The sequence below is a fragment of the Nomascus leucogenys genome, chromosome 17 (assembly GCF_006542625.1).
Source record: "Nomascus leucogenys isolate Asia chromosome 17, Asia_NLE_v1, whole genome shotgun sequence".
Lineage (NCBI taxonomy): Eukaryota > Metazoa > Chordata > Mammalia > Primates > Hylobatidae > Nomascus > Nomascus leucogenys.
In genome coordinates this window covers 40121514-40144030 of record NC_044397.1, presented here as the reverse complement: position 1 = coordinate 40144030, position 22517 = coordinate 40121514, and the positions used below count along the sequence as shown (strand labels likewise).

General features: G+C 47.5%; 1 protein-coding gene across 4 annotated transcripts in view; it reads right to left on the bottom strand.

Annotated features, from left to right (window-relative positions):
• POM121 (POM121 transmembrane nucleoporin) overlaps positions 1-22517 on the bottom strand; it is a 70403-nt gene that overhangs the window by 2852 nt on the left and 45034 nt on the right. For 3 of the 4 annotated variants that reach the window (XM_030796300.1, XM_030796301.1, XM_030796302.1), the window contains 10 exons: positions 18957-19172; positions 18470-18628; positions 16973-17053; positions 15329-15500; positions 6792-6883; positions 6069-6142; positions 5517-5638; positions 4969-5071; positions 4484-4660; positions 1951-3642 (listed from right to left, as the gene is read on the bottom strand). In XM_030796300.1, the coding sequence (XP_030652160.1) occupies positions 1951-3642; positions 4484-4660; positions 4969-5071; positions 5517-5638; positions 6069-6142; positions 6792-6883; positions 15329-15500; positions 16973-17053; positions 18470-18628; positions 18957-19172 (2888 nt within the window). Of the gene's footprint in view, positions 1-1950; positions 3643-4483; positions 4661-4968; positions 5072-5516; positions 5639-6068; positions 6143-6791; positions 6884-15328; positions 15501-16972; positions 17054-18469; positions 18629-18956; positions 19173-19656; positions 20662-22517 lie in introns of those variants that run through there. The other variant, XM_030796299.1, reaches the window with a different exon arrangement.

Genomic DNA, 22517 nt, shown 5'->3' with positions numbered 1-22517 from the left:
CCCCACTCCTGCTCCTGGGGCACTCCTCCATCAGCAACTAAGCCAGACAACCGAGTCTTCATGCCTGGGGCCCCAGCTCAGCCTGCTTCTCCCACCCGCTAACGGCCATGCCAGGGCAGAGAAAAAGCCCCCCTGCCCCGCAGCCACCTCGTGGGCCTCCTGACCATCGCTGCAAAGGGGAGTACTCTGGGGCCCCCGCCTCCTAACGTACCCGAGTTGGCTACCTCTTCTGTTCAGGCCTTTTCCCCCTAGCCCCTGTCCCCTCCCCTCTGAAGCCTGGTTTGTCCACCCCTCATCTTTTGTGATGCCCCATGGTACCCTCCCTTCCCCGGCCTTGCCCTGACTGGCTCTGGCTGCCTGCCCGATGCCCTCTCTGGCAGCCCCTCTGCAGGGATGGCTGCTCTCAGGGCTTGGCCTCCGGCCTGGGCGAGGGGAGGCTCCCTGTGCTCCCACGCTGCTTCCACACTGTTTCTCTTCCTTCCCTAAATACCGTAACTCAAGTTCAGATCACTTTAATCTGCCATGTCCTCATGTCAACTGCCAGGTCACTCCGATTCAGAGGACCCTTGGCTCACTGGTTTCCTCCCCATCACCACTCATGGTGACTTCGCCCTGTGAGGCTGATGATCCTCTCAGCCCCTCGACCTTGCCACCCCCATGACCTCCTCTCTCCGACCCCTGCCACCACTCCTGCGGTCACACTGTCACCACAACTGCTCCGGCTCCCAAATCTCCTGCAAGCACCACCCCTCCTGCAGCTGACTTCACCCGCTCTCCACTCCTGCACCCCGAGCTGCATCGGGGCAGTGACCCGCTGCCCCTCCTGCTGTGCTTGCTGGGGTCTCCACGGCCGGGTGGCACCAGCTGTCCACTGACCTTAGGTCTACACCCACAGTGTCACTGGGAAACACACGCCATGCTAACTGGCCTCACTTTAACTTCACGATCACAATTCTCCAGCCCACAAACTGCCTGGAAACTGATTACACTTTTTAATATGATGTTCCTTTCCCCCACTGTCCAAAATGACTATTTCAAAAGACCTCTTTTTTATACACTTTATCCCGACCCTCTCTCTCCCAGATTTTCTCTCCTACTTCACGAAGAAAACAGAAGCCATGGGATCTACATTCATCTTCCACACGGGAGGAACCATCACTGTATCCTGCCTGATTCTGCAATGGTTTTCCTGAGCACTTAAGACCCAAACACCCAATCCTGGCCACAAACAATCCTCGCCTCTTGGCCTCCTTCCACACCACTGCTGCTGCTCCTGCCCTCCTGCCATGCTTGTCTTTGTTCTGCTCTTCAACACACCAAACATATTTCTGCCTCTGGGCCTTTGCATGCGCCATCCTGGGCCTGAAAGGCATGTCCACTTGTGCCCAGCCCCGCCCTACCCCTATACTCAGCTTACGTTTTGTTTTTTGAGACAGAGTCTTGCTCTGTCACCCAGGCCGGAGTACAGTGGCATGATCTTGGCTCACTGCAACCTCCAACTCCTGGGTTCAAACCATTCTTGTGCCTCAGCCTCCTGAGTAGCTGGGATTACAGGTGGGTACCACCATGCCCAGCTAATTTTTTGGTATTTTTAGTAGAGATAGGGTTTCACCAAGTTGCCCAGGCTGGTCTTGAACTCCTGGCCTCAAGTGATCCACACTTCCTGGCCTCCCAAAATGTTGGGATTACAAGCGTGAGCCACTACACCCAACCTTCAGCTTACAATTGTTAATTACTCAGAAGGGCCTTCTTTGACCAGTTAAATCCACAACGGCTCCTCCAGTCATTATTACGTTAGCAAAACATGTATCGTGCCCTGGCATTTCACTGAGTTCTATATTCATTGCCTGTCTTTTCACTGCCACAGCATAAACTCCCCGAGAATGCAGGCTTCGCGGGCACAGCTTTTCAGTGTCCAGCCCGGCAGCCCAAGTCCACGCCCCTCCTTACCTCCAAACACAGGTTTGCTCTCAGGTGTGCTGCCCACGTTGAAGGCAAACGGTGTGCTCTGACTGGTGGTGCCCAGGGCGTTCTGACCTAAGCCCCCCGCGAAGGGGGTGGAGGTGGCTGTGCTCCCACTCTGTCCTGCTCCAAAGCTGAAAGCTCCGGAGGTGGTGCTGGAGCCTGGGGTGGCCACATTGATCCCAAAGCTCCCACTGCCAGCGGGGGCTGCCGAACCCCCAAACGTGAAGGGTGATGGTGTTGTGCTGCCGAACACCGAGCTGCTGCTCCCGCTGCTGGCGGTCTGGGTGGTGGCTCCAAAGCCAGTGCTGGTGGCTGCACCGAAGGAGAAGACAGCAGTGGAGCCGCCAAAGGCGGGCTGTGAGCTGGTGGGAGTGCCAAAGGCCGAAGCCGTGGCTTTCAACCCAAACGCTGAGTGCATGGCACCGCCAAAGGTAGGATGAATGGGCGTAGGCACGTGCGCAGGCACGATCTTGATCGTGGATGCAGGTGCAGGTGTGGGTGCAGCAGCCGGGGCCGGGGCTGCAGAGTTTCCAAAAGTGAAAGAGCTGCCAAAGCTGGGGGCAAGGGCTGGCTTGGCGGCCCCCAGTGGCTGCCCCTCAGCGGCCCCAAATGTGGGCTGGGGGTTGGCTCCTGGATATGATGGGAGCGGGGACTTGGCGCTTGACCCAAAGGGAATGTTGAACGTGGGGGTGCTCGTGTTACTGAACGTCAGAGCAGGCTGGCTGCTGGTGGCCGGGGAGGAGGTGGTGAGGGTGCTGCCGAAACCACTAAAGCCGGCAGCGCTGCTGCTGGTGGTCGTTGGCACGGCAGTGGGCAGGGACTGGCTGAAGGTGGTGACTGCGGTGGTTGTGGGCAGGGCAGGAGGTTTGCCAAACTGGAATATGGAGCCCATGGCCGGGGTGAAGCTGGCAGCAGAGGCCTGGGGCGCCCCGAAGAGGAAAGGCTGTGAGGCGGCACTGGCGGTGCTGGTTGTGGTGCTCACACTGCTGCTGCTGACACTGTTTATGCCAAAGCCAAACGCAGGCTTCGAAGCAGAGTCTGCGGATGGACTGGCGGAGGTGACGGGAGCCACAGCAGAGGTGGCGGTGGCCAGGCCAGTGAAGACCGGGGCAGTTGTGGTGGGAGCAGTGGCGGGAGCAGTTGTCTGCTTGAAGGGAGCAGGCAAGGGCACAGATGCAGGTGGCCCCATGCTGCTAAAGACAGGCTGGAAGGTCGGGGCTGTGGTGCTGGTGGTCGTGGGGAGGGAGGAGCTGGAGGGTGCTGTGGCTGTGACTGAAGGGCCAGGCGGTGTTGGGCCTTCCTTCTCACTCTTGGGTAGGGCCGTGAAAATGGGCTTGAACATGGGAGATGCTGAAGATGCGGCAGGGGCGGCAGGGCTGGAAGGTGAGGTGCTCCGTGTTCCAAACAGGAAGCTTTGCTTGGGGGCAGGAGACAGGGCAGATGTAGCTTGGGGTTTGGTAGCCGTCTCTGTCTGAAGGGTTGGAGGTGACTTGGTGTCAGTGGCTGGTACTGTGGATGGAGCAGGGATCAGCCCCAGCAAAGTGTTCGGGGGTTTGGAGTCTAAGGAAGGGCTGGGGAGCGGCCCTGGTGGCCCTGACTGTGATAAGCCCAGCGGGGGCAGGAGGCTGGGCGTCTTTGGAGGCGAGGGGGCCTCAGTGGTTGCTGCTCCAGCAGATTCTGGAAGAAGAATAGAAAATGTGAAGTTGGCATAAACACTTCGAAGATGATGGTATTCAGTATTTCAGTGCCCTCCCCACGCCTACCACAGAGCCTGGGATCCAAGAGTCAGTCAATAAACTCAGCTAAGTCTACACTACAGGCCTGTACAGTAAATCAAGGAAGTGTTCATTATTTCCACCTCACAGATCATCAGACAGAAGGGGATAAAATGGGGCCTAAATGGGGGCCTAATGTGTAGAGACTAAGACAGTCCAGTTGTCTGAACTCTGAAGTTCACGTATGAATCTAGATATACTTTATTTGCCTACTAAGCTCACCTGCCAGGCGCTAAGAGCACGCAACTATGAATGGGGAAGTCTCTGCCCTTGGGCAGGGAGGGTGAGTACGAACCCCAGGTTACCGTCTGATAAAGGCGTGCACAGTGCCATGAAGGCCTGGGCCGGGAACACCAGCAGCCTTCAAAGTGCTGGAGGAAAAGGAAGCAGTGCTGTTCTGGACCGGTGGTTCTGATAGGCAAGGACGTCCTGACCACGCCACCACATTCACACTTCAGAGGTGCTGCACCGGGAAGATCATTCTCATCTGACAGATGAGGAAGGCGAGGCTCAGGGCAGCTATGAGCCAGGCTTCAGATTCCGAGCGTCACAGCACTCCTTCTCTAACACTTCCTGATGCAGGCTCCGGCGCTGTTACATGTGGGCCTGCTCTGGTGTGCTGAGCCAGGGTGCGTTTGGCCTGCAGAGCAATCTCCAGCGACCGACAGGCACGACGCCCTTATTCCAACCCAAGCAGGGGATGCTGCTCAGAAGGCTGGATCCACGGCCCCACTCCAGCTCACCTGGGCAGGGTGGCAGGCTCGGGGGACTCTGCATCTTCTTCAAGCTCTCTAACAGTGGGTTGGTGCTTGGGGCCGGGAGGGAGGTGGGTGGGGAGGCAGTTGCAGCAGCAGGTAGGGTAAAGGTAGACGAAGGCTGAGTGGTAAGTGGGGTCTCAGTGACAGAGTTCGAGGCAGCATCTAAGAAAGAAAGAAAGAAAGAAAGGTGACGCAGTCCTGGCTTGTCTGGGACTTCTTTCCAGATGCCTGTCGGAGAGCAGGGTCTCAGCACAGCTCATGGAGGAATGCCTGCCCTCAATTGCAGTGGTCCCTGCTGTCCAGTTCCCGTGAACACCAACATGGATGTCTCAGGTGAGAAAGACCACAAGAAAACATGGAACCCTACTTGGGATTTTCCCAGAGAAACCTATTTTTTCAAACACCAAAATAAAACCAGAGAAAACAGACACCTGAAACCTCTCGAGTGTGCAACGATCTATGCTCCTTACCGCTCTTGTCCTCCAAGGCCTGGTTGAACCACTGTAACGAAGCCTTCTTCTCTAAGTCTACGTCCTCGGCAGTGATCGAATAGCCAAGCTGGGGAGGTGGAGGCTACCAAAGAGAAAAAGAAGTCAGGCCAATCAGAAAAAACAGGAAGGCTGGGCACGGTGGCTCATGCCTGTAATCTCAGCACTGTGGGAGGCCAAGCCAGCTGGATCACTTGAGGTCAGGAGTTTGAGGCCGGCCTGGCCAACATGGTGAAACCCCATCTCTACTAAAAATACAAAAAATTAGCCAGGTGTGGTAGCATGCGCCTGTAATCCCAGCTACTTGGGAGGCTGAGGCAGGAGAACTGCTTGAACCCTGGAGGCAGAGATTACAGTGAGCCAAAATCGAGCCACTGCACTCCAGCCTGGGTGACATAGTGATGCTGTCTCAAAAAACAAAAACAAAAACAAAAATAAATTAGAAAAAACAGAAGAAACTTGTCCTTAGTGTTCCTAAGACTTAGGAGAGCTAAGCCGGGGAGGGCAGGAGTAGATGGACAAGACCATACCAAGGTCAGCTGTTCCCCTCGCCGAGAAGGCAGCAGCTGAACTTTCCGCTTACGCTGCCCAGAGCTGCCAGGTGTAGACTGAGAATTTGAGTTTTGTCTCTTCCTTGGGGTTGTATCTGCAACTAAAGAAAGAAACCAAGACTCGTTTGCTTCCTTCCCTCTTCCAGAAATGGATGGTTGTGTCTACCCACTTTGCATTTCACATTGAGTTTTCACTAAGTATCTCTGAAAAGATTCAATCTTCTATGGTTTGGTTGCTTGGACAGTGTTTGCAAGATTAAGGCGCGCACACAAACCGCTTACTGTGCAGTAATTACCAGGATCACCCAAAGGTGACTCAAACTGAGCTTACCTCTACCCAATCGTTCGCCCCCGTCTGTAGCCTTTCTCCCTCATCAGACTACAAACTTCTGAAGGAGAGGAAATCTCTCTCTTTGTATCTAACATGCCTTAGACATAGCAATGCTCAAGACCTTTTTTCAATAGGTATTAATCTCTATATCCTCCACAAACACCTCCACCACCAACAGCAGACCCTCCTCAGCAACCTACCCTTTTCTCCCTGGGACCCCTTGTCTGTCGCCAATGGAATTGAAGAACTGGAATGATGACACAGCTCCTCTTCTCTGTCGGGAGAAAAGGAATGATTTAGTCATTTAATACTTCAGCCAAGAAGTCTTTCTAAATTTCTCACACCCTCCTAACTACCAAGTGGCCAATGTCTAAAACAACCATAATTTAAGATCTCAGTATGCAGGATAAAAAAACTCAACAGGAAATTCCAACAGAATGAAGGGAGGCTGTTCACAGAGGCCATGAAGACAGCTTTTGTCTTAAAACAAGCATAAAACGATAATCTTCAAACCTTACTTACAACCTACCAAGTCCCTGGGAGTTCTAGACACAGATGTGATCCCTGAGGGAGTGGCATTCCAGCCAACTGCAAGCACCTAGGGCGTCAGCTCAAGTCAAGAACCTGATGGCGACTGCCCGCTGACTCGACTCTCTCTGCTCTCCACTCTGCATGGCCTCTGTGCTTGCACCCGATCCCTCATGCTGGAGTGGGAGGCGACGGCCAGAGGCCACTGGAGTCAGTACCCAAGATTGTAGGGATGATAGCGGTTCAGGTGGGTGCCGCACTGTCCCTCTCAGGGACTTAGTTTCTTTGATTCTGTAAGTCACAGCAGCACAAAGCCTAAGAGCCAGGTTCGTTTCCCACCTTTCCTCACCCCCATCTGTCCATGCAGCAAATGAAAACTGCAGAACGCAGAGTACCTTATTTTCTTTGCTGGCCTCTCCGGTGTCTGGGAGCGGGACGAGGCTGGGCTAGAGAAGGGTGATGAACTGGGGCCACTTCTCTTCCAGAGCTAAAAATCAAGAGAGACATGACTGAGCCTACTGATAACTTAGCATCTGACCCTCAACACGACAAAGTCTCTTTTTAAGTGACTAAAAAAACATTTTTTATGGTTAAATGGTTAGTCATGCCTGTATTCTCAGCATGCTGGGAGGCCAAGGTGGGAGGATCGCTTGAGCCCAGGAGTTTGAGACCAGCCTGGGTAACATAGCGAGACCCCCGTCTCTACAAAAAAATTGAACAATCAGTTGGGTGTGGTGGTTTGCATCTGTAATCCCAACTACTCAGCATGCTGCAGTGAGCTGAGATTGCCCCACTGCACTCCCGCCTGGGTGACAGAGTGAGACCTTGTCTCAAAGAAAAGAAAAGAAAAGAAAAGAAAAGAAAATGAAAAAAATTTGTTTGTGAAGAAAGACCCCTGAAAAGAAAGTCAACTGCCAGTATTAATTATTAAAGCAAAAAAAGAAGTCTATAAAAGTAATGGAATGTGAATAAAGGTAGAAGGGATGGACACACTTTTGCATATATTAAGTGGAACGTTAGCCTCAGTAATGAAGAGCCAGGACACATTCAAACCTGTGCTAGACTGTCTATGGAAAGGATAGAAATAAATTAAAGAAGATAACCCAGTAAACTAATTTAGTCTTGCTTCTATTACATTTTTTATTTTAATTTACTAACTTCATTTTAAAACTATGCTGTCATAACGTTTATGACTTTTGCAGCAACGATGGCATTTATCATCATGTGATGATTATCCATACATCTGCCTCTTCCACCAGGCGAGTTCTTGACAGCAAAGATGGTGTTTTCATCTCTGCTTCCTCCACAGACCAGCAGCAAAGTAGCTGGCACAGAGCGGACACTGCAAATAGTCTCGTAAGTCCTGAGCCTAATTACAAAGCCACTAAACTGTCACCTCAGACCGTCTTTCCTACTAGAAAAGCTGCTAGTGATTTCTTACCCAGTACCAGCTACATCATGTAAGTACAAACAGGAAGCCAACAATGCTTAATAAGAGTTCAAAAAGGGAAAAGGGGAAGCTTCAGACAAGTGGTAAGCAGCAGAACAGTTCAGTGAGGCTACCATCAGGAAGCTGGGCCCGGGAGGAGCTTGAGAAAACTGCTCACGGCAATAACAGCTGAAGTTACGCTCAAACAGCATGAAAGGCCAGAGCACAATGGTTTAAAAAACATGGGATTACAGGGATATAAAAGAGCAGAATACAAAAATTCATCAAAGGGATCCAAGGATTGAATATATAAGCGGCATTTTCAATCACTTCAGATCCCTGACACTACCTCGCTGGTTCTCACACGACTGCTCAGTCACCTGTGGAACTTTTTTTTTTTTTTTGAGACGGAATCTTGCTCTGTCGCCAGGCTGGAGTGCAGTGGCGCGATCTCAGCTCACTGCAACCTCCACCTCCCTGGTTCAAGCGATTCTCCTGCCTCAGCCTCCTGAGTAGCTGGGACTACAGGAGCATGCCACCACACCCGGCTAATTTTTGTATTTTTAGTAGAGACGGAGTTTCACCATGTTGGCCAGGATGGTCTTGATCTCTTGACCTCGTGATCTGCCTGCCTTGGCCTCCAAAAGTGCTGGGATTACAGGCGTGAGCCACCACACCTAGCCACCTGTGGAACTTTAAAAGCACATAGATGGCCGAGTGCGGTGGCTCACGCCTGTAATCCTAGCACTTTGAGAGACTGAGGCAGGAGAACTGCTTGAGCCCAGGAGTTTTGGACCAGCCTGGGCAACATAGCAAGACCTTATCTGTAGTTAAAGTAATAAAATTAAAACAAAAAAACCCATAAACCTTGCATTTTTCTTCACAATGTGCTCCAGACACTGAGGGATACACATCACTGAGCAAGCAAGGGTCAGAAATGCCAAAGGAGCCAGACGAGGTGGCTCACGCCTGTAATCCCAGCATTAAAATTATTTTACATAATTTAAAACTATTTCAAAAAGGAAAACACAGAAGGAGGCTGAGGCAGGAGGATCACCTGAGGTCAGGAGTTCGAGACCAGCATGGCCAACATGGTGAAACCTCATCTCTACTAGAAATACAAAAATTAGCTGGGCGCGGTGGCTGATGCCTGTAATCCCACCACTTTGGGAGGCCAAGGTGGGTCAGGAGATTGAGACCATCCTGGCTAACATGGTGAAACCCCGTCTCTACTAAAAATACAAAAAATTAGCTGGGTGTGGTGGCAGGTGCCTGTAGTCCCAGCTACTTGGGTGGCTGAGGCAGGAGAGAATGGCTGGGAGACAGAGCGAGACTCCGTCTCAAAAAAAAAAAAAAAAAAAAAAAGGAATACAAAAATTAGCCAGGTGTGGTGGTGCATGCCTGTAATCTGAACACTTTGGGAGGCCAAGGTGGGAGGATCACTTGAGCCCAAGAGTTTTGAGACCAGCCTAGGTAACATAGTGAAGTCTCATCTCTACCAAGAAAAAAAAAAAAAGAAATGCCAAAGGAGACTGTAATGATTAGCTAGGATTGGAAGACAACTGGACAACTGGTCTGACAATTAGGGGAAAAAAGTATTACTCCTCTACTTCACTGACTGTACATACACACTCATTCCAGCTCTAACAAGACAAGGATGTTTATTATCATGTCTATTCAACTTAAAGTCCTAGCCAAGTGCAGTAAGACATAAACAGAATAAGATTGCAGAGGAAAGGAAAAACTCATTATCATAGACATGAGTGTATGTACTAAAATCCTAAAGAACATACAGATTTAGCGAACTTTCTGAATACAAAATCAGTTGTATTTCTACACACCAGCACAATCACATTTTGAAGGCACTATTTAGAATAGCATATACCTAGGGCCAGGCGCCGTGGCTCACGCCTATAATCCCAGCACTCTGGGAGGCAGAGGCAGGTGGATCACCTGAGGTCAGGAGTTTGAGATCAGCCTGGCCAACAAGGTGAAACCCTGTCTCTACTAAAACTACAAAAATTAGCCAGGTGTGGTGGCACGTGCCTGTAATCTCAGCTACTCGGAAGTCTGAGGCTGGATAATCAACTGAACCCAGCAGGTGGAGGTTGCAGTGAGCCGAGATTGTAAATCTAATAAAAGAGAAGTAAAACCTCTACAGAGAAGAATTAGAGATGATGTAAATAAATGAAGGAGGCGGGAAATGGTGGCTCACGCCTACAATTCCACCACTCAGGGAGGCCAAGGTGGGAAGATTGCTTGAGCTCAGGAGTTTGAGACCAGCCTAGGCAACATAGTGAGACTGTGTCTCTATTATAAGTTTTTAAAAATTAGCTAGGTGTGGTGATGCATGCCTGTGGTCCCAGCTACTCAAGAGGCTGAGGCAGGAGGATTGCTTGAGCCTGGGAGTTCAAGGCAGTAGTGAGCTATGATCATGTCACTGCACTCCAGCCTGGGCCACAGAGCAAGACCCCTTGTCTCAAAAGTTAAATAAATAAATGAACGACATTCCATGTTCATAGATTAGAAGTAAACAAGGTCAATATTATAACAATGTTAATTCCATCCAAAGTAATCAGTAGATGAAAGGCAATCCCAATCAGTATCTCAGAACTCCTTTTTTTTTTTTTGTGGAAAGTGACAAGTTGATCTAAAAGTTATACGAAAATGCAAAAGGCCAAGATACAAGACAGTCCTGAAGAGAAATGAGAAAGTGGGATGACTGACTCTATCAAGACTTAAAGTATAAGGCTAGGGGTAAAACAAAGACTGGCACAAGGGTAGGTAGAAAAATAGACCAATGGAACAAAACAGAGTCTAGAAATGGACCCACATAGATACAGACACTTAAATTAGACAAAGACAGTGCTGCAGAGAAATAAGGATGGTCCTTTCAATAAATGTTGCTGAGAGAAATGGGTATTTCTACAGTAAAAAACAACCACCACCACCACCAAACAACCACCACCACCAAACACAAAAAAACCTAATTTTGATCCCAGCGTCACACCATACACAAAAATCAATTTCAGGTGGTTTATGGATTTACATATAAAAGTAATAATAAAATAATAAAGCTTCTAGAAGGTAGCGTAGAAGAAAATTATCATGACCTTAGGTTAGGTAGGCAAAGATTTCCTGAATACTACACAAAGTATGCTAACCACAAGGAAGTAGAATGGCAAGAGCAGGACACTTTTTTGTTGCAACACATACATGACAGACAGCTTGTATCTAGAATATATAAACAGCGTATTCAAACCTCTAAGAAAAAGACAACTTGGGGCCGGGTGCGGTGGCTCACGCCTGTAATCCCAGCACTTTGGGAGGCCAAGGCGGGAGGATCACCTTAGGTCACAAGTTCGAGACCATCCTGGCCAACATGGTGAAAACCCATCTCTACTAAAAATACAAAAATTAGCTGGGCATGGTAGTGGGTGCCTGTAATCCCAGCTACTTGGGAGGCTGAGACTGGGGAACTGCTTGAACCCAGGAGGCGGAGGTTGCAGTGAGCCAAGATCATAGCACTGCACTGCAGCCTGGGTGACAGTGCGAGACTCTGTCTCAAAAGAAAAAAAAAAAAAAGAATGTACAGTAAAAAGTAAATTTCCTTTTTATCTCAATAACGGTTACCAGTTTCTAATATATCCTGTAAGAATTATTTTATGCATATTAAAAGATTTTTAAAAGCCCAAATAATGAGGATACTATACAGTTCTGAGCCTTGTTTTTATGTAATCGCTTTTTGAGATCATTCTCATGAGTACTTCTTCAGTTGCCTTATTCTTTTTACAGTTACATAGTATATTTCAACTTACACCAATACTGTAAGTTATTCAACCAGCTCCCTGAAAAGATAACATGTACATTGTTTCCAAGCTGGTTATTAAAACAATGTTACATTAAATCCTTGTATCCATTTCCCAGTATGTGTGTAGGATAACTTCCTAAAGGTAAAGCTGCTTGATCAAAGGGTGCGTGTATCTCTCATGTGGACAATTCCTGCCACAAAGCCCTCTAGAGAGCTCTACCAACTGACACTCCCACCAGCAATGCGTGAGGAGCCTGTTTCTTCTGACACTGCACTTCTATGGTTTCTATTTTATGTTCAAAACTTTGCTTCATTTGGAATAGGTTTCTCTACTATAGGAAAAACTCTTGAACGTAAGATTTGACTGGTAGCCCTTCAGAGAAATGGGTAAAGGATATGAACTAAGACTCACGGAAACAGAACTGAAAATAATCATTCAACATATGAACAGATGATGAAACTACTCATAAGAGACAAAAATTAGATACTTTTTTTTCTTTGAGACGGAATCTCATTCTGTCGTCCAGGCTGGAGGGCAGTGGTGTGAGCTCGGCTCACTTGACCTCTGCCTTTCGGGGTCAAGCAGTTCTCCTACCTCAGCCTCCCAAGTAGCTGGGATTACAGGCACGCACCACCACACCTGGCTCAATTTTATTTTCAGTAGTGATGGGTTTTTGCCATGTCGGCCAGGCTGGTCTCAAACTCCTTATTTCAGGTGATCCACCGAGCTCAGCTAGCTACTTTTTTTGTTTGTTTGTTTTCTGAGACGGAGTCTCACTCTGTCGCCCAGGCCGGAGTGCAGTGGTGCTATCTCTGCTCACTGCAACCTCCGCCCCCAGGTTCCTGATATTCTCCTTCCTCAGCCTCCTGAGTAGCTGGGATTACAGGCGTGTACCACCATGCCCAGCTAATTTTTATATTTTTAGTAGAGATAGGATTTCACCATGTTGGCTAGGATGGTCTCGAACTCCTGACCTCCCAGTGATCTGCCTTCCTCGGCCTCTCAAAGTGCTGGGATTACAGGCATGAGCCGCCACGCCTGTCCTAGATACTATTGTTTACCTGTGAAATTGGTAAAAGCCCAGAGCTACAATAACCAAATTTGCCGGTGAGGCCATGGAGAAATGGTCCCTCTCATACAACGCTGAGGGGAATGCTGAGTGGTACATGCTCTGTAGGGGGATTTAACAATATCCAGCAAAATTACATGTGCATTTAACCTTTGACCTGGGAATCTGACTTCTAGGAACTTTCCAGAGGCAAAATTGCCAAGGGTGAAATGACATATGAACAAATGTATTCTTTGCAGCATTATCTGTGATAGCGGAAGACTGAAACAACCGAACATTTGTCAACAAAGGACTAGGGTACCTATGCAGTTGTAAGACCAAAGATGAGTTTCTGTGTACTGCTATGGAATGACCTCAACTGTCTATTATGTGAAAAAGCAAGGTTCAAATCTGTATGTACTGTCTACTACCTTAAATGTTAGAAAGTGGCGGTTTTCAGATACACTGATATGCGTATCGTTTAAAAAACAACAACAAAGGATAATCAAAAAATAAAAATGGAGAGGAAGGAAAAATGTAGAGTGGAAAGGGATGGAAACTGAATTTTTGAGTGTATCTTGTTTTAGTGTATGTTTTTTTTTTGAAACAACTGAAGTATTTTACATAATTTAAAACAGAACTATTTCAAAAAGGAAAACACAGAAATCCCTGTAACTTTCAAACATACTGAACAAATGAACCTCACTGTATATAAAGTTGGTGTACCCAAAGGACAATTAACATTACTTTAAATAAAACACGATATATTGATTACATGTCCCTAGGATTCACAGAGGGATATAAAGACAAAATGAATCACAAACAATTCTTAAACTGACTTCAGCAGTCTTAATAATGACAGTGTTAACAATGACACTGATATCGCTATTTTGAAATTGCATGGGCCAGGCGTGGTGGCTCACATCTGTAATCCCAGCACTTTGGGAGGCCGAGGTGGGTGGATCACCAGAGGTCACGAGTTCGAGGCCAGCCTGGCCAACATGGTGAAATCTCATCTCTACTAAAAATACAAAAATTAGCTGGGCATGGTGGCGGGCGCCTATAGTCTCAACTACTTGGGAGGCTGAGGCAGGAGAATCGCTTGAACTCAGGAAGCAGAGACTGCAGTGAGCCAAGGTCGCACCACTGTGCTCCAGCCTGGGCGACAGAGTAAGACTCCGTCTCAAAAAAAAGAAATTGCGTATACTAGGATCAAAGTAATTATAAACCGACATTTTTGATGTAATACATAAAAATATAAAATCAAATAAATTACATAAAAAATCCTACTATCATAAATTTGAATTTGGAATATTATGAATTATTTACATTCCTCTTTCTAGAGGATCTACCTTATCTCTCCTAAAACTTAGGACTGTAGTCTCTACAGTTCTAACTGGAAGAAACCAAAGCTTTTGAAGAAACAGCCAACTTCAGTATAGGCTAAAAATGGACTTTGGGAAGGTGGGCTAAAAGCAATGAAGCTATCTGTGGAAGACTGCTGGGATCAAAATAAAGGACACAGGAGCCAGTTTGGCTTCCATAGGCCAAAGCTGGAAAAGTTTGCATATCAAAAATAATAACTAGATATTAAATAATATTAAGGTTAATAATTTAAGAGGGATAATGATATTATAGTTATTAATGTTCATTTATATGACTGTCAGAGCCTTCTGGGCTGATGAACTCGTCTCAAAATTTTCCTCCTCTCAAAAACATTTCTCCATACATGCTTTACACCTTTTTGTCTGGCTGCTGTATACTGGGTACCCACTTATTGACAGCCACTGTAATAGGTGCTTTTTAAATATTACCCTCAATCATTGCAACAGCACTTCAGAGAAAAGAAAAAGAGATGTTATGTGATTGTCTGCCCGAGACCTTATAGCTCCTAGATGTCAGAGCCTAGCATTTTTTTCTTTTTCTTTGAGACACAGTCTTGCTCTGTTGCACAGACTAGTCTTGAACTCCTGGGCTCAAGAGGTTCTCCCACCTTGACCTCCCAAAGTGATGGGATTACAGGCTTGAGCCACCCCGCCCAGCCTCAGAGCCAAAAATTGAATCTAAGTCTGTCCAGCAGCAAAGCCTGCTCTGTTCCCCATACTATGCGATAATCCCTTTTCCAAAAAATCATGATCACTTGTTTAAAAACCCTGCGCTCAATTCTAAATGCCTATAAGATAAATCTCTTTTATGACCCAATACAACCTGGACTCAGTCTACCTTTTGAATCACCTCTGTCCGTTTATCTACATCACAGCTGTGTCTCGAATCAGCTCGCACACATGGACTGCTTTACATTCCGGGCTTTCTATTCCATTCCGCTGGCCTATATTGATCACTCAATGATCTGTATTTTCTATTAGCTTAAAGACAATCCTAATGTCTGACAGATAGAAGGTGATTAGTAAACCTTTGCTAATCAATTACTTTATTTTAAAGAATTTCTTTAAAAATTCTTTTGTACAGACAAGGTCTCACTTTACTGCCCAGGCTGGTTTTGAACTCCTGGGCTCAAGCAATCCTCCCGCTTCGGCCTTCCGAAGTGCTGGGATTACAGGGCTAAGCTACCATGTCTGGCCCTAATCAATGAATGAATGCTGGGAATTCATGTCCCCCACATTACAAGAGCTGTACTTGTACCTGTGAGATGCCTCGAGTGGAGCTGTAGGAACTGGTAATGGCATTGCGGCTGGAGCTAGGGATGCCACTTGTGTAAGCGCCTGTCAAGGAGCTCATGGAAGAGCTTCGGGATCTTTTATTCAAGTGGTCATCTGAGTTCTGAGAATTGAGGCCTCTCTTCAGAGACCCAGGCCTAATAAAAGAGAAGACAGTTAGATGCTTTATTGAAGGCAACATTCTTTTATGTTTTCATCCACAGTCATGACATCTTTCTTAATAAACATGAAGGGAAGAGAATAATGCTTTTAATTTTTACTGCTAACAATCTGGCCAAATCAATCTGACAAAGTCAGTAAGAAAAGCCAAATAATTAAAACTTAAATGTATGATTTCCATTTATAGAATATTCTGGAAAATGCATACCTACCGACAGTGACAGAAGACAGATCAGTGGATGCCTGGGGACGGGCGGAACTAAAGAAAAGGATTACAGGCATGTGGGAACTTTTGGAGGTGATGGATGTTCATTATCTTAGTGGTGGGATGGTTCCACAGGTATATGTGTGTCAAAATGTCACGTGCTTTAAACAAGTACAGTTTATTGTATGCCAATTATACCTCAACAAAGCTGTTAAAAAAAAATCAGAGTTAAGAGGAACCCATCATTTTTCTAAATCTCCAATGGAAACAGAAATCTCCTATGCATCTTTTCTGTAGGACAGTTACCCAACCTGCTACAATATAGACAACTCTCTCCTAGAGTGACCCATGTCAATCATGAACCAGTTTATTCTCACAGTGGATTACAGTGTATTTCCTCTAACTTTCACCCACGGATCCTATTTGAAGTCAAACAGAGCAAGTTATTTTGCTTCTTTCAAGGGACAGTCCTTTGGTTTTTTGGAGACCATTATCCTTCCGTCACTTATTTCCTTATTCCCCCTGAGACTTTTCTCCTCTGGGCTAATACTTCCATCCCTTCAAAACCCCATCATCCACCACCACCCCTCTGGGCTGTTGCACATCTCCTTAACATCTTCGTTGGTTCACTGGGAATGAATTTCTGTTTGTGTACATCCTCCCTTGCAGTGCAATACACTGATCTGACCACAGTGCTCCACGGACAGCACACGGAACTACGGAAGGCAGGAATACCATCCACCTGCCTCATTCTAGTCTTTCTTCTAACAGCACAGACCAGGAGCACTTTAGCTTTCCTGGCGGCCACATCACACTGCTGACTCAGATGAGGTACCTAAGTTATCCTAAGTCTTTCCACACATACTTTTGAGCCACTTTCCTTTCCACCCAATTCTTCCTCCAATTTGTTTTTAAACTGACATGTAGAAATTTAACATTTAAGTTTCATACTGTTTTATCCACTGCACAAACTTTGCAATCCTTCTATGTGCTTGGTTATTACATATATTTATAAAACCTCTTGGTCTCAGCATATTTCATCCATATTAATGCAAGAACATTAAAAGGAATTAGACAGAAGGCAGTTAATTGTGGCAAGTTACTCAAAATGTTCCTAATTTCAAAGATGTGAACCTGAACTAATTAAGCAATGCAAAAAACAAAGAGGAAAATCATAGGGCAACAGCTCTGATCAGGCCCTTTTTCCAAACAGTTGGTATTTCATCCGGATGGACTTGCACTTACTTAGGCACAAAAGAAGCGGGGACTCCATTGGCCACCAGGGGCTCAAATGCTGAATGTCCACTGCCACTGCTATCATGGCGCCTGTGACAAATCAAAAAAGTATCAATGAAATGACATGACTTTTTTCTGTCCTTTTAAAGTGTATTCTCACGTTTCTGGGACCTTATACTATCTCTATGGAGCACAGATTCCACGCTAGACCAGAAAATGGTGGTTTAAAATCCCTAAGCTTCTGAAAAGTAAATTTTTTTTTTTTTTCAGACGGCGTTTCACTCTTGTTACCTAGGCTAGAGTGCAATAGCACGATCTTGGCTCACTGCAACAAACCTCCGCCTTCCGGGTTCAAGCAATTCTCCTGCCTCAGCCTCCAGAGTAGCTGGGACTACAAGTATGCACCACCACACCTGGCTAATTTCTTAATTTTTTGTAGAGGCGAGGTCTCACTATGTTGCCCAGGCTGGTCTTGAGCAACTGGGCTCCAGCGATCCTCCCATCTCGGCCTGTCAAAGTGTTAGGAGTACAAGCGTGCAGCACCACACCCAGCCTTATAAAATGGTGTTTCCCTCAAAGAGTCCCATGAGAGCAGGGATTTTGTCTTGTTCATTGCTCTATTCACAGCACTTGGAGTAGGGTCGCATACACAGTGGGTGCTCAATAAATGCTCAGCCACTTCAACTTCCTTTCTTTCTATACTTAGAAAACTATTTATTTATTCCATTTTCATTAGGTTATTCTATAAACCACATAAGGATTTTTTTTTTTTTTTTGGAGACAGTCTCGCTTTGTCACCCAGGCTGGAGTGTGGTGGCACAGTCTCGGCTCGCTGCAACCTCTGCCTCCTGGGTTCAAGCAATTCTCCTGTCTCAGCCTTCCGAGTAGCTGGGATTACAGGCGCCTACCATCACATCCAGCTAATTTTTGAATTTTTAGTAGAGATGGGGTTTCACCATGTTGGCCAGGCTGGTCTCAAACTCCTGACCTCAGGTGATCCACCCACCTTGGCCTCTCAAAGTGCTGGGATTACAGGCCTAAGCCACCTTGCCCTGCCAGGAAATTGGTTTTAACCTCATTACTGATAAATCTACCAAACTCTAGTTTTCATTTTTCTTTCACAAGCATTTCCTTCAGCACAATTAAGACACTGGAACTGGTGGTTACCCAAATAACTGAACACCACAAAATTCCGACGGGAAGACTTAGAGCCTTCTTTCTTGAAAATAAACTTTAACACATTTCTACAGAAGCATGAGGCTAACATGGCTAACAGCTGTCAGCTAATCTCTACCACTCATGGAAAAGGTAAATCATCTAACCTGTGCCTTGAAATGAACAGCATTGAAACCCTTGTTTATTAGGTTCCTCCATGAAAGCCAAAGAAGGGGGCCTACGAAGGCTCACAAACTGGAGGTGGCCTCTGTATCTTTATGGGAATGTCTACATCTCATCCCATAGGAGTCTAAGCACGAAACCGGCTTAGTACTCTCCTGAGCCTGTTACCTTCTTTTATTTTCCTGGCCATCAAGGAATATTTGGTCTTCCTCCACTGTCCTTTTCTTCTTCTTCTCTTTGAGGGCACTCAGTACAGTCTCCTTTGCACATGGGTCTGGGGCATTACTTGATGGTGAGGACAGTGTTGAGCTGATTATCTGCTCTGGTCTATAAATGAAAGACAAGATTCTAGCTGTAAGATATTTTAATTCCCATACCATATAGCACAGACTTCAGAAACAAGAAATCAGAAGCTAACCAACAGGCCAAAGTATAATTTATACAAGCACAGCAGTTCCCGTTAGCAAGTAAAGCTACTTTTTCGTTAAGGGCAAAAAGTGAAAAACAAAAGGGTTTACTAGAATTTGGTATCTCTCATCAAATAAGCAGCTTCGTCCTTTCTTTTCTGCGTTGTAGTCATGTTGTCATAGCAACAACTGGAGAAGAATAAAGTGGACACGAAAAGGGAGAGTATTCTTCCGACGATAATACTCACATCGCAGAATGCGAAAATCTTCTGTCAGGAGGGGCGATCCTCACAGTCACCGGGCTACACACCATCCTGGAGTTGCGAGGGGACAGCACAGCCTTCTTGTGATAACCATTCCAGCACACTGTGGGAAGTACCCCCAGACAGGAATATTGGGCCTGATGGATCGGATAGCGTCTTCGAGGTGTTATTACAAACCGATTTGGTAAAGTCCCACAATCCCTGCAAAGAATGCGAGACAAATCATGGAACCAAAGCATGAAAGAATGTCAAAATTTTAAACGGTTAAAAACCCACGAGTTCAGACATTTTCCAAAGAACTTAAGTCTCTTTCTAAGCAACACAGAACACGTTGTTTTTATGGCAACTTTCCCCTATTCCATCTAAGGGCAGAGAGTGACAGGGTCTCAACAATGGATTTCAACAATTTGAGAGGGAAAATCTAAATCTAGACTACATCTAGCCTGCACTAAAATTCGGGGAGTTTTTAGAACTGGAAAGAAGAGAATCGTTTCGGCAACACAACATCTCATTCCAAGAGTTAGAGGCCAGGAGACAGCCGGCATACACCAAGGTGTTAAGGAGGGCAAAACCACACACAAGCCCCTTCGGACTTGATGAGAAAGCAAATCGGATTTAAAAGTCAAGTCCTCGATTTCAAGCCAGCCGAGCCAGAGGATGATCTGGGAAAATCAGCGCATCTTACCGTGGGGAAGGCCTCCCAGAGGGTCGGAGAAGAGGAGTGGGGAGAGAGGGGTAAACGTGGTGAACGCGATGGGTCGGCGGGGAGCGCGGCGCCGGGCGGGCGAGTGGGCGGCGGCCAGGCCTATCCCGCAGGTCCTGGCCCTCCGGAGCGGGGGCGGGCTGCGGCGGCCCGGGCTTGCCCAGGTAACTGCTCATGAGTAGCAGTTCGGCAGGGTCAGGTCCTTCGAGCAGGGTCCGCGGCTCTAGGAGGTTTCCGTTGGCTGTCGACTTGGCCGGAGGCGAAGCGAACAGTGTTCGCCGATGTCGCGCCTTCCGAACGAAGGAAGACAAGGGGCGCGAACCTCGGGGCTCGCGGCTCAGTCCCCACCAGGCCGCGGTAGCCCCCACGGCCAGCCAGGCCAGCGCAGCCGCAGCCGGCACGAGGTACAGTAGGAGGCCAACCAGCGACAGGCCGAGGAGCGCCGCCCCGGCTGGCCCGCCGCAGCCCCGGCCCCGGCAGGCCCTGACACTTGCTATGGGCCGCCGCCGCTCGCCTGCTCCAGCCGCCAAAGCCGCCGGAGACATCGCGGCTCCGGGCCGCGGAGGAGACTTAAATATCCCAGCGTGCACCGCGCCGCGCGTCGCGTCATCGCGCGCCCTCTACGTCATGTGCGCGCGACTCCGAGAGAAGCTACCGCCCGGCAGCCCCGAGACCCAACTGATTTGGAAAATGCCGCCTGCCTTTAACGCCTGTTTCAAGTTTTCCGCGTGGCTCCCAGCGCCACACCCATCCGGAGGCGATCCCGTGGAAGGATCGCGTCCAAAATAAAAGGGCCCGAGACCTATGCTTACGTAATTCCTAATCCATGATCTTTTCTGGGGGCTGAATTCCCCTCCAGCACAGCCTGTTACCAGGTACTTTTCAGAAACGCTACTAGCGGTTGTGAGTCCCGCCGCCCCCCCACCCCCCGCCATTTCTGTGTTACAAGTTGATAACGTGGGACGATTACCTACCAAATTTCACATCATGGCCCTGATACCGTGTGGATTTTGTGGCTCTGTGATCGACTTATACCTGTGCTAAAGTTAACGGTCTGAGAAGGTAGATTAGTGGTTGCCTAGGGCTAGGAAGTGGGTTTGGGGGTGGGGAATAGAAAGTGATTGCTCATGGTTATAGGCTTTTTTGTAGCAGCATAAACATAGTTTAAAATTAGATTGTGTCAGGCCGGGCGCGGTGGCTCACGCTTGTAATCCCAGCACTTTGGGAGGCCGAGGCGGGCGGATCACGAGGTCAGGAGATCGAGACCACGGTGAAACCCCGTCTCTACTAAAAATACAAAAAATTAGCCGGGCGTGGTGGCGGGCGCCTGTAGTCCCAGCTACTCAGGAGGCTGAGCCAGGAGAATGGCGTGAACCCGGGAGGCCGAGCTTGCAGTGAGCCGAGATCGCGCCACTGCACTCCAGCCTGGGTGACAGAGCGAGACTCCATCTCAAAAAAATAAAAAATAAAAATAAATAAATAAATAAAATTAGATTGTGGTGGCGATTGCACCACCCTATGATTTGCATGGTATGTGAATTATATCTTAATAAAGCTGTTTAAAAAGTCTGGTAGTCTGCCAATACACTTTGGTGTAGTTCAGTTTCCTCAGCCATTCATTCATTGATTTATTCATTCCATTGTTTATGTACATTAAAGAGATTAAGGGGGAAAATATAGGATCTCTGATCTTTAGAAACTCTGTTTAGTAAAGAAGATGTGTAACATTGCAATTCAGGCCGGGAGCGGTGGCTCACGCCTGTAATCCCAGCACTTTGGGAGGCCAGGGTGGGCGGATCACAAGGTCAGAAGATCGAGACCATCCTGGCTAACATGGTGAAACCCGGTCTCTAATTAAAAAAAAAAAAAATTAGCCAGGTGTGGCGGCGTGCGCCTGTAGTCTTAGCTACTCGGGAGGCTGAGGCGGGAGAATAGCGTGAACCCGGGAGGCGAAGCTTGCAGTGAGCCGAGATTGCGCCACTGCACTCCAGCCTGGGCGACAGACCGAGACTCCGTCTCAAAAAAAGAAAAAAAAAATTGCAATTCAGTGTTATCAGTGTGATAACGGCAAAAAAAAATAAGGAGGCCAGGCGCGGTGGCTCATACCTGAATCCCAGCACTTTGGAAGGCCGAGGTGGACGGATCATCTGAGGTCAGGAGTTTGAGACCAGCCTGACCAATATGGTGAAACTCCGTCTCTATTAAAAACACAAAAATTAGCCAGGCATGGTGGCGCGTGCCTGTAGTCCCAGCTACTCGGGAGGCTGAGACAGGAGAATTGCTTGAATCCGGGAGGTGGAGGTTGCAGTGAGCCGAGATCGTGCCACTGCACACTCCAGCCTGGGCGACAAGCAAGACTCCGTCTCAAAAAAAAAAAAAAAAGTTGTGATAAAGGGGAAGGTAGGCAGGGAAGTGCTCCTGGAGCTGAGAGGTCTGGCAAGTTCAAGGCAGATGAAGGAGCACTGTGCAGAAGTCCAGAGATGGAATTGTTCAGTATCGCTGGAGACTAGGGTGTTTGGGGGATAGAAAAGTTGGAAAGGTATAGATGCCTCTGGGGCAACTCAGAGAGATGAGAAGAAAGTGCAGTTTGGGTTCCAGATCCTCCCCAACCCAGTCCCAAAGCAATTCTGCTTCTATTTAATATACTGCGATTTCACATAAGACTTAACTTGAAAAAAAAAAGGGGGGGGTTGCGGGGGAGCTGTGTTGCTTAAGAAAAAAATCTCAGTATCAGTAGACTAGTGGGACAAAAGCCAAGCTGCCCTGGGTTGAACAGTGACTGGAAGGTGAAGAAATGGAGGCAGTGACTGCAGACTCCCTACTCAAGAAACCTGGGTAATAGG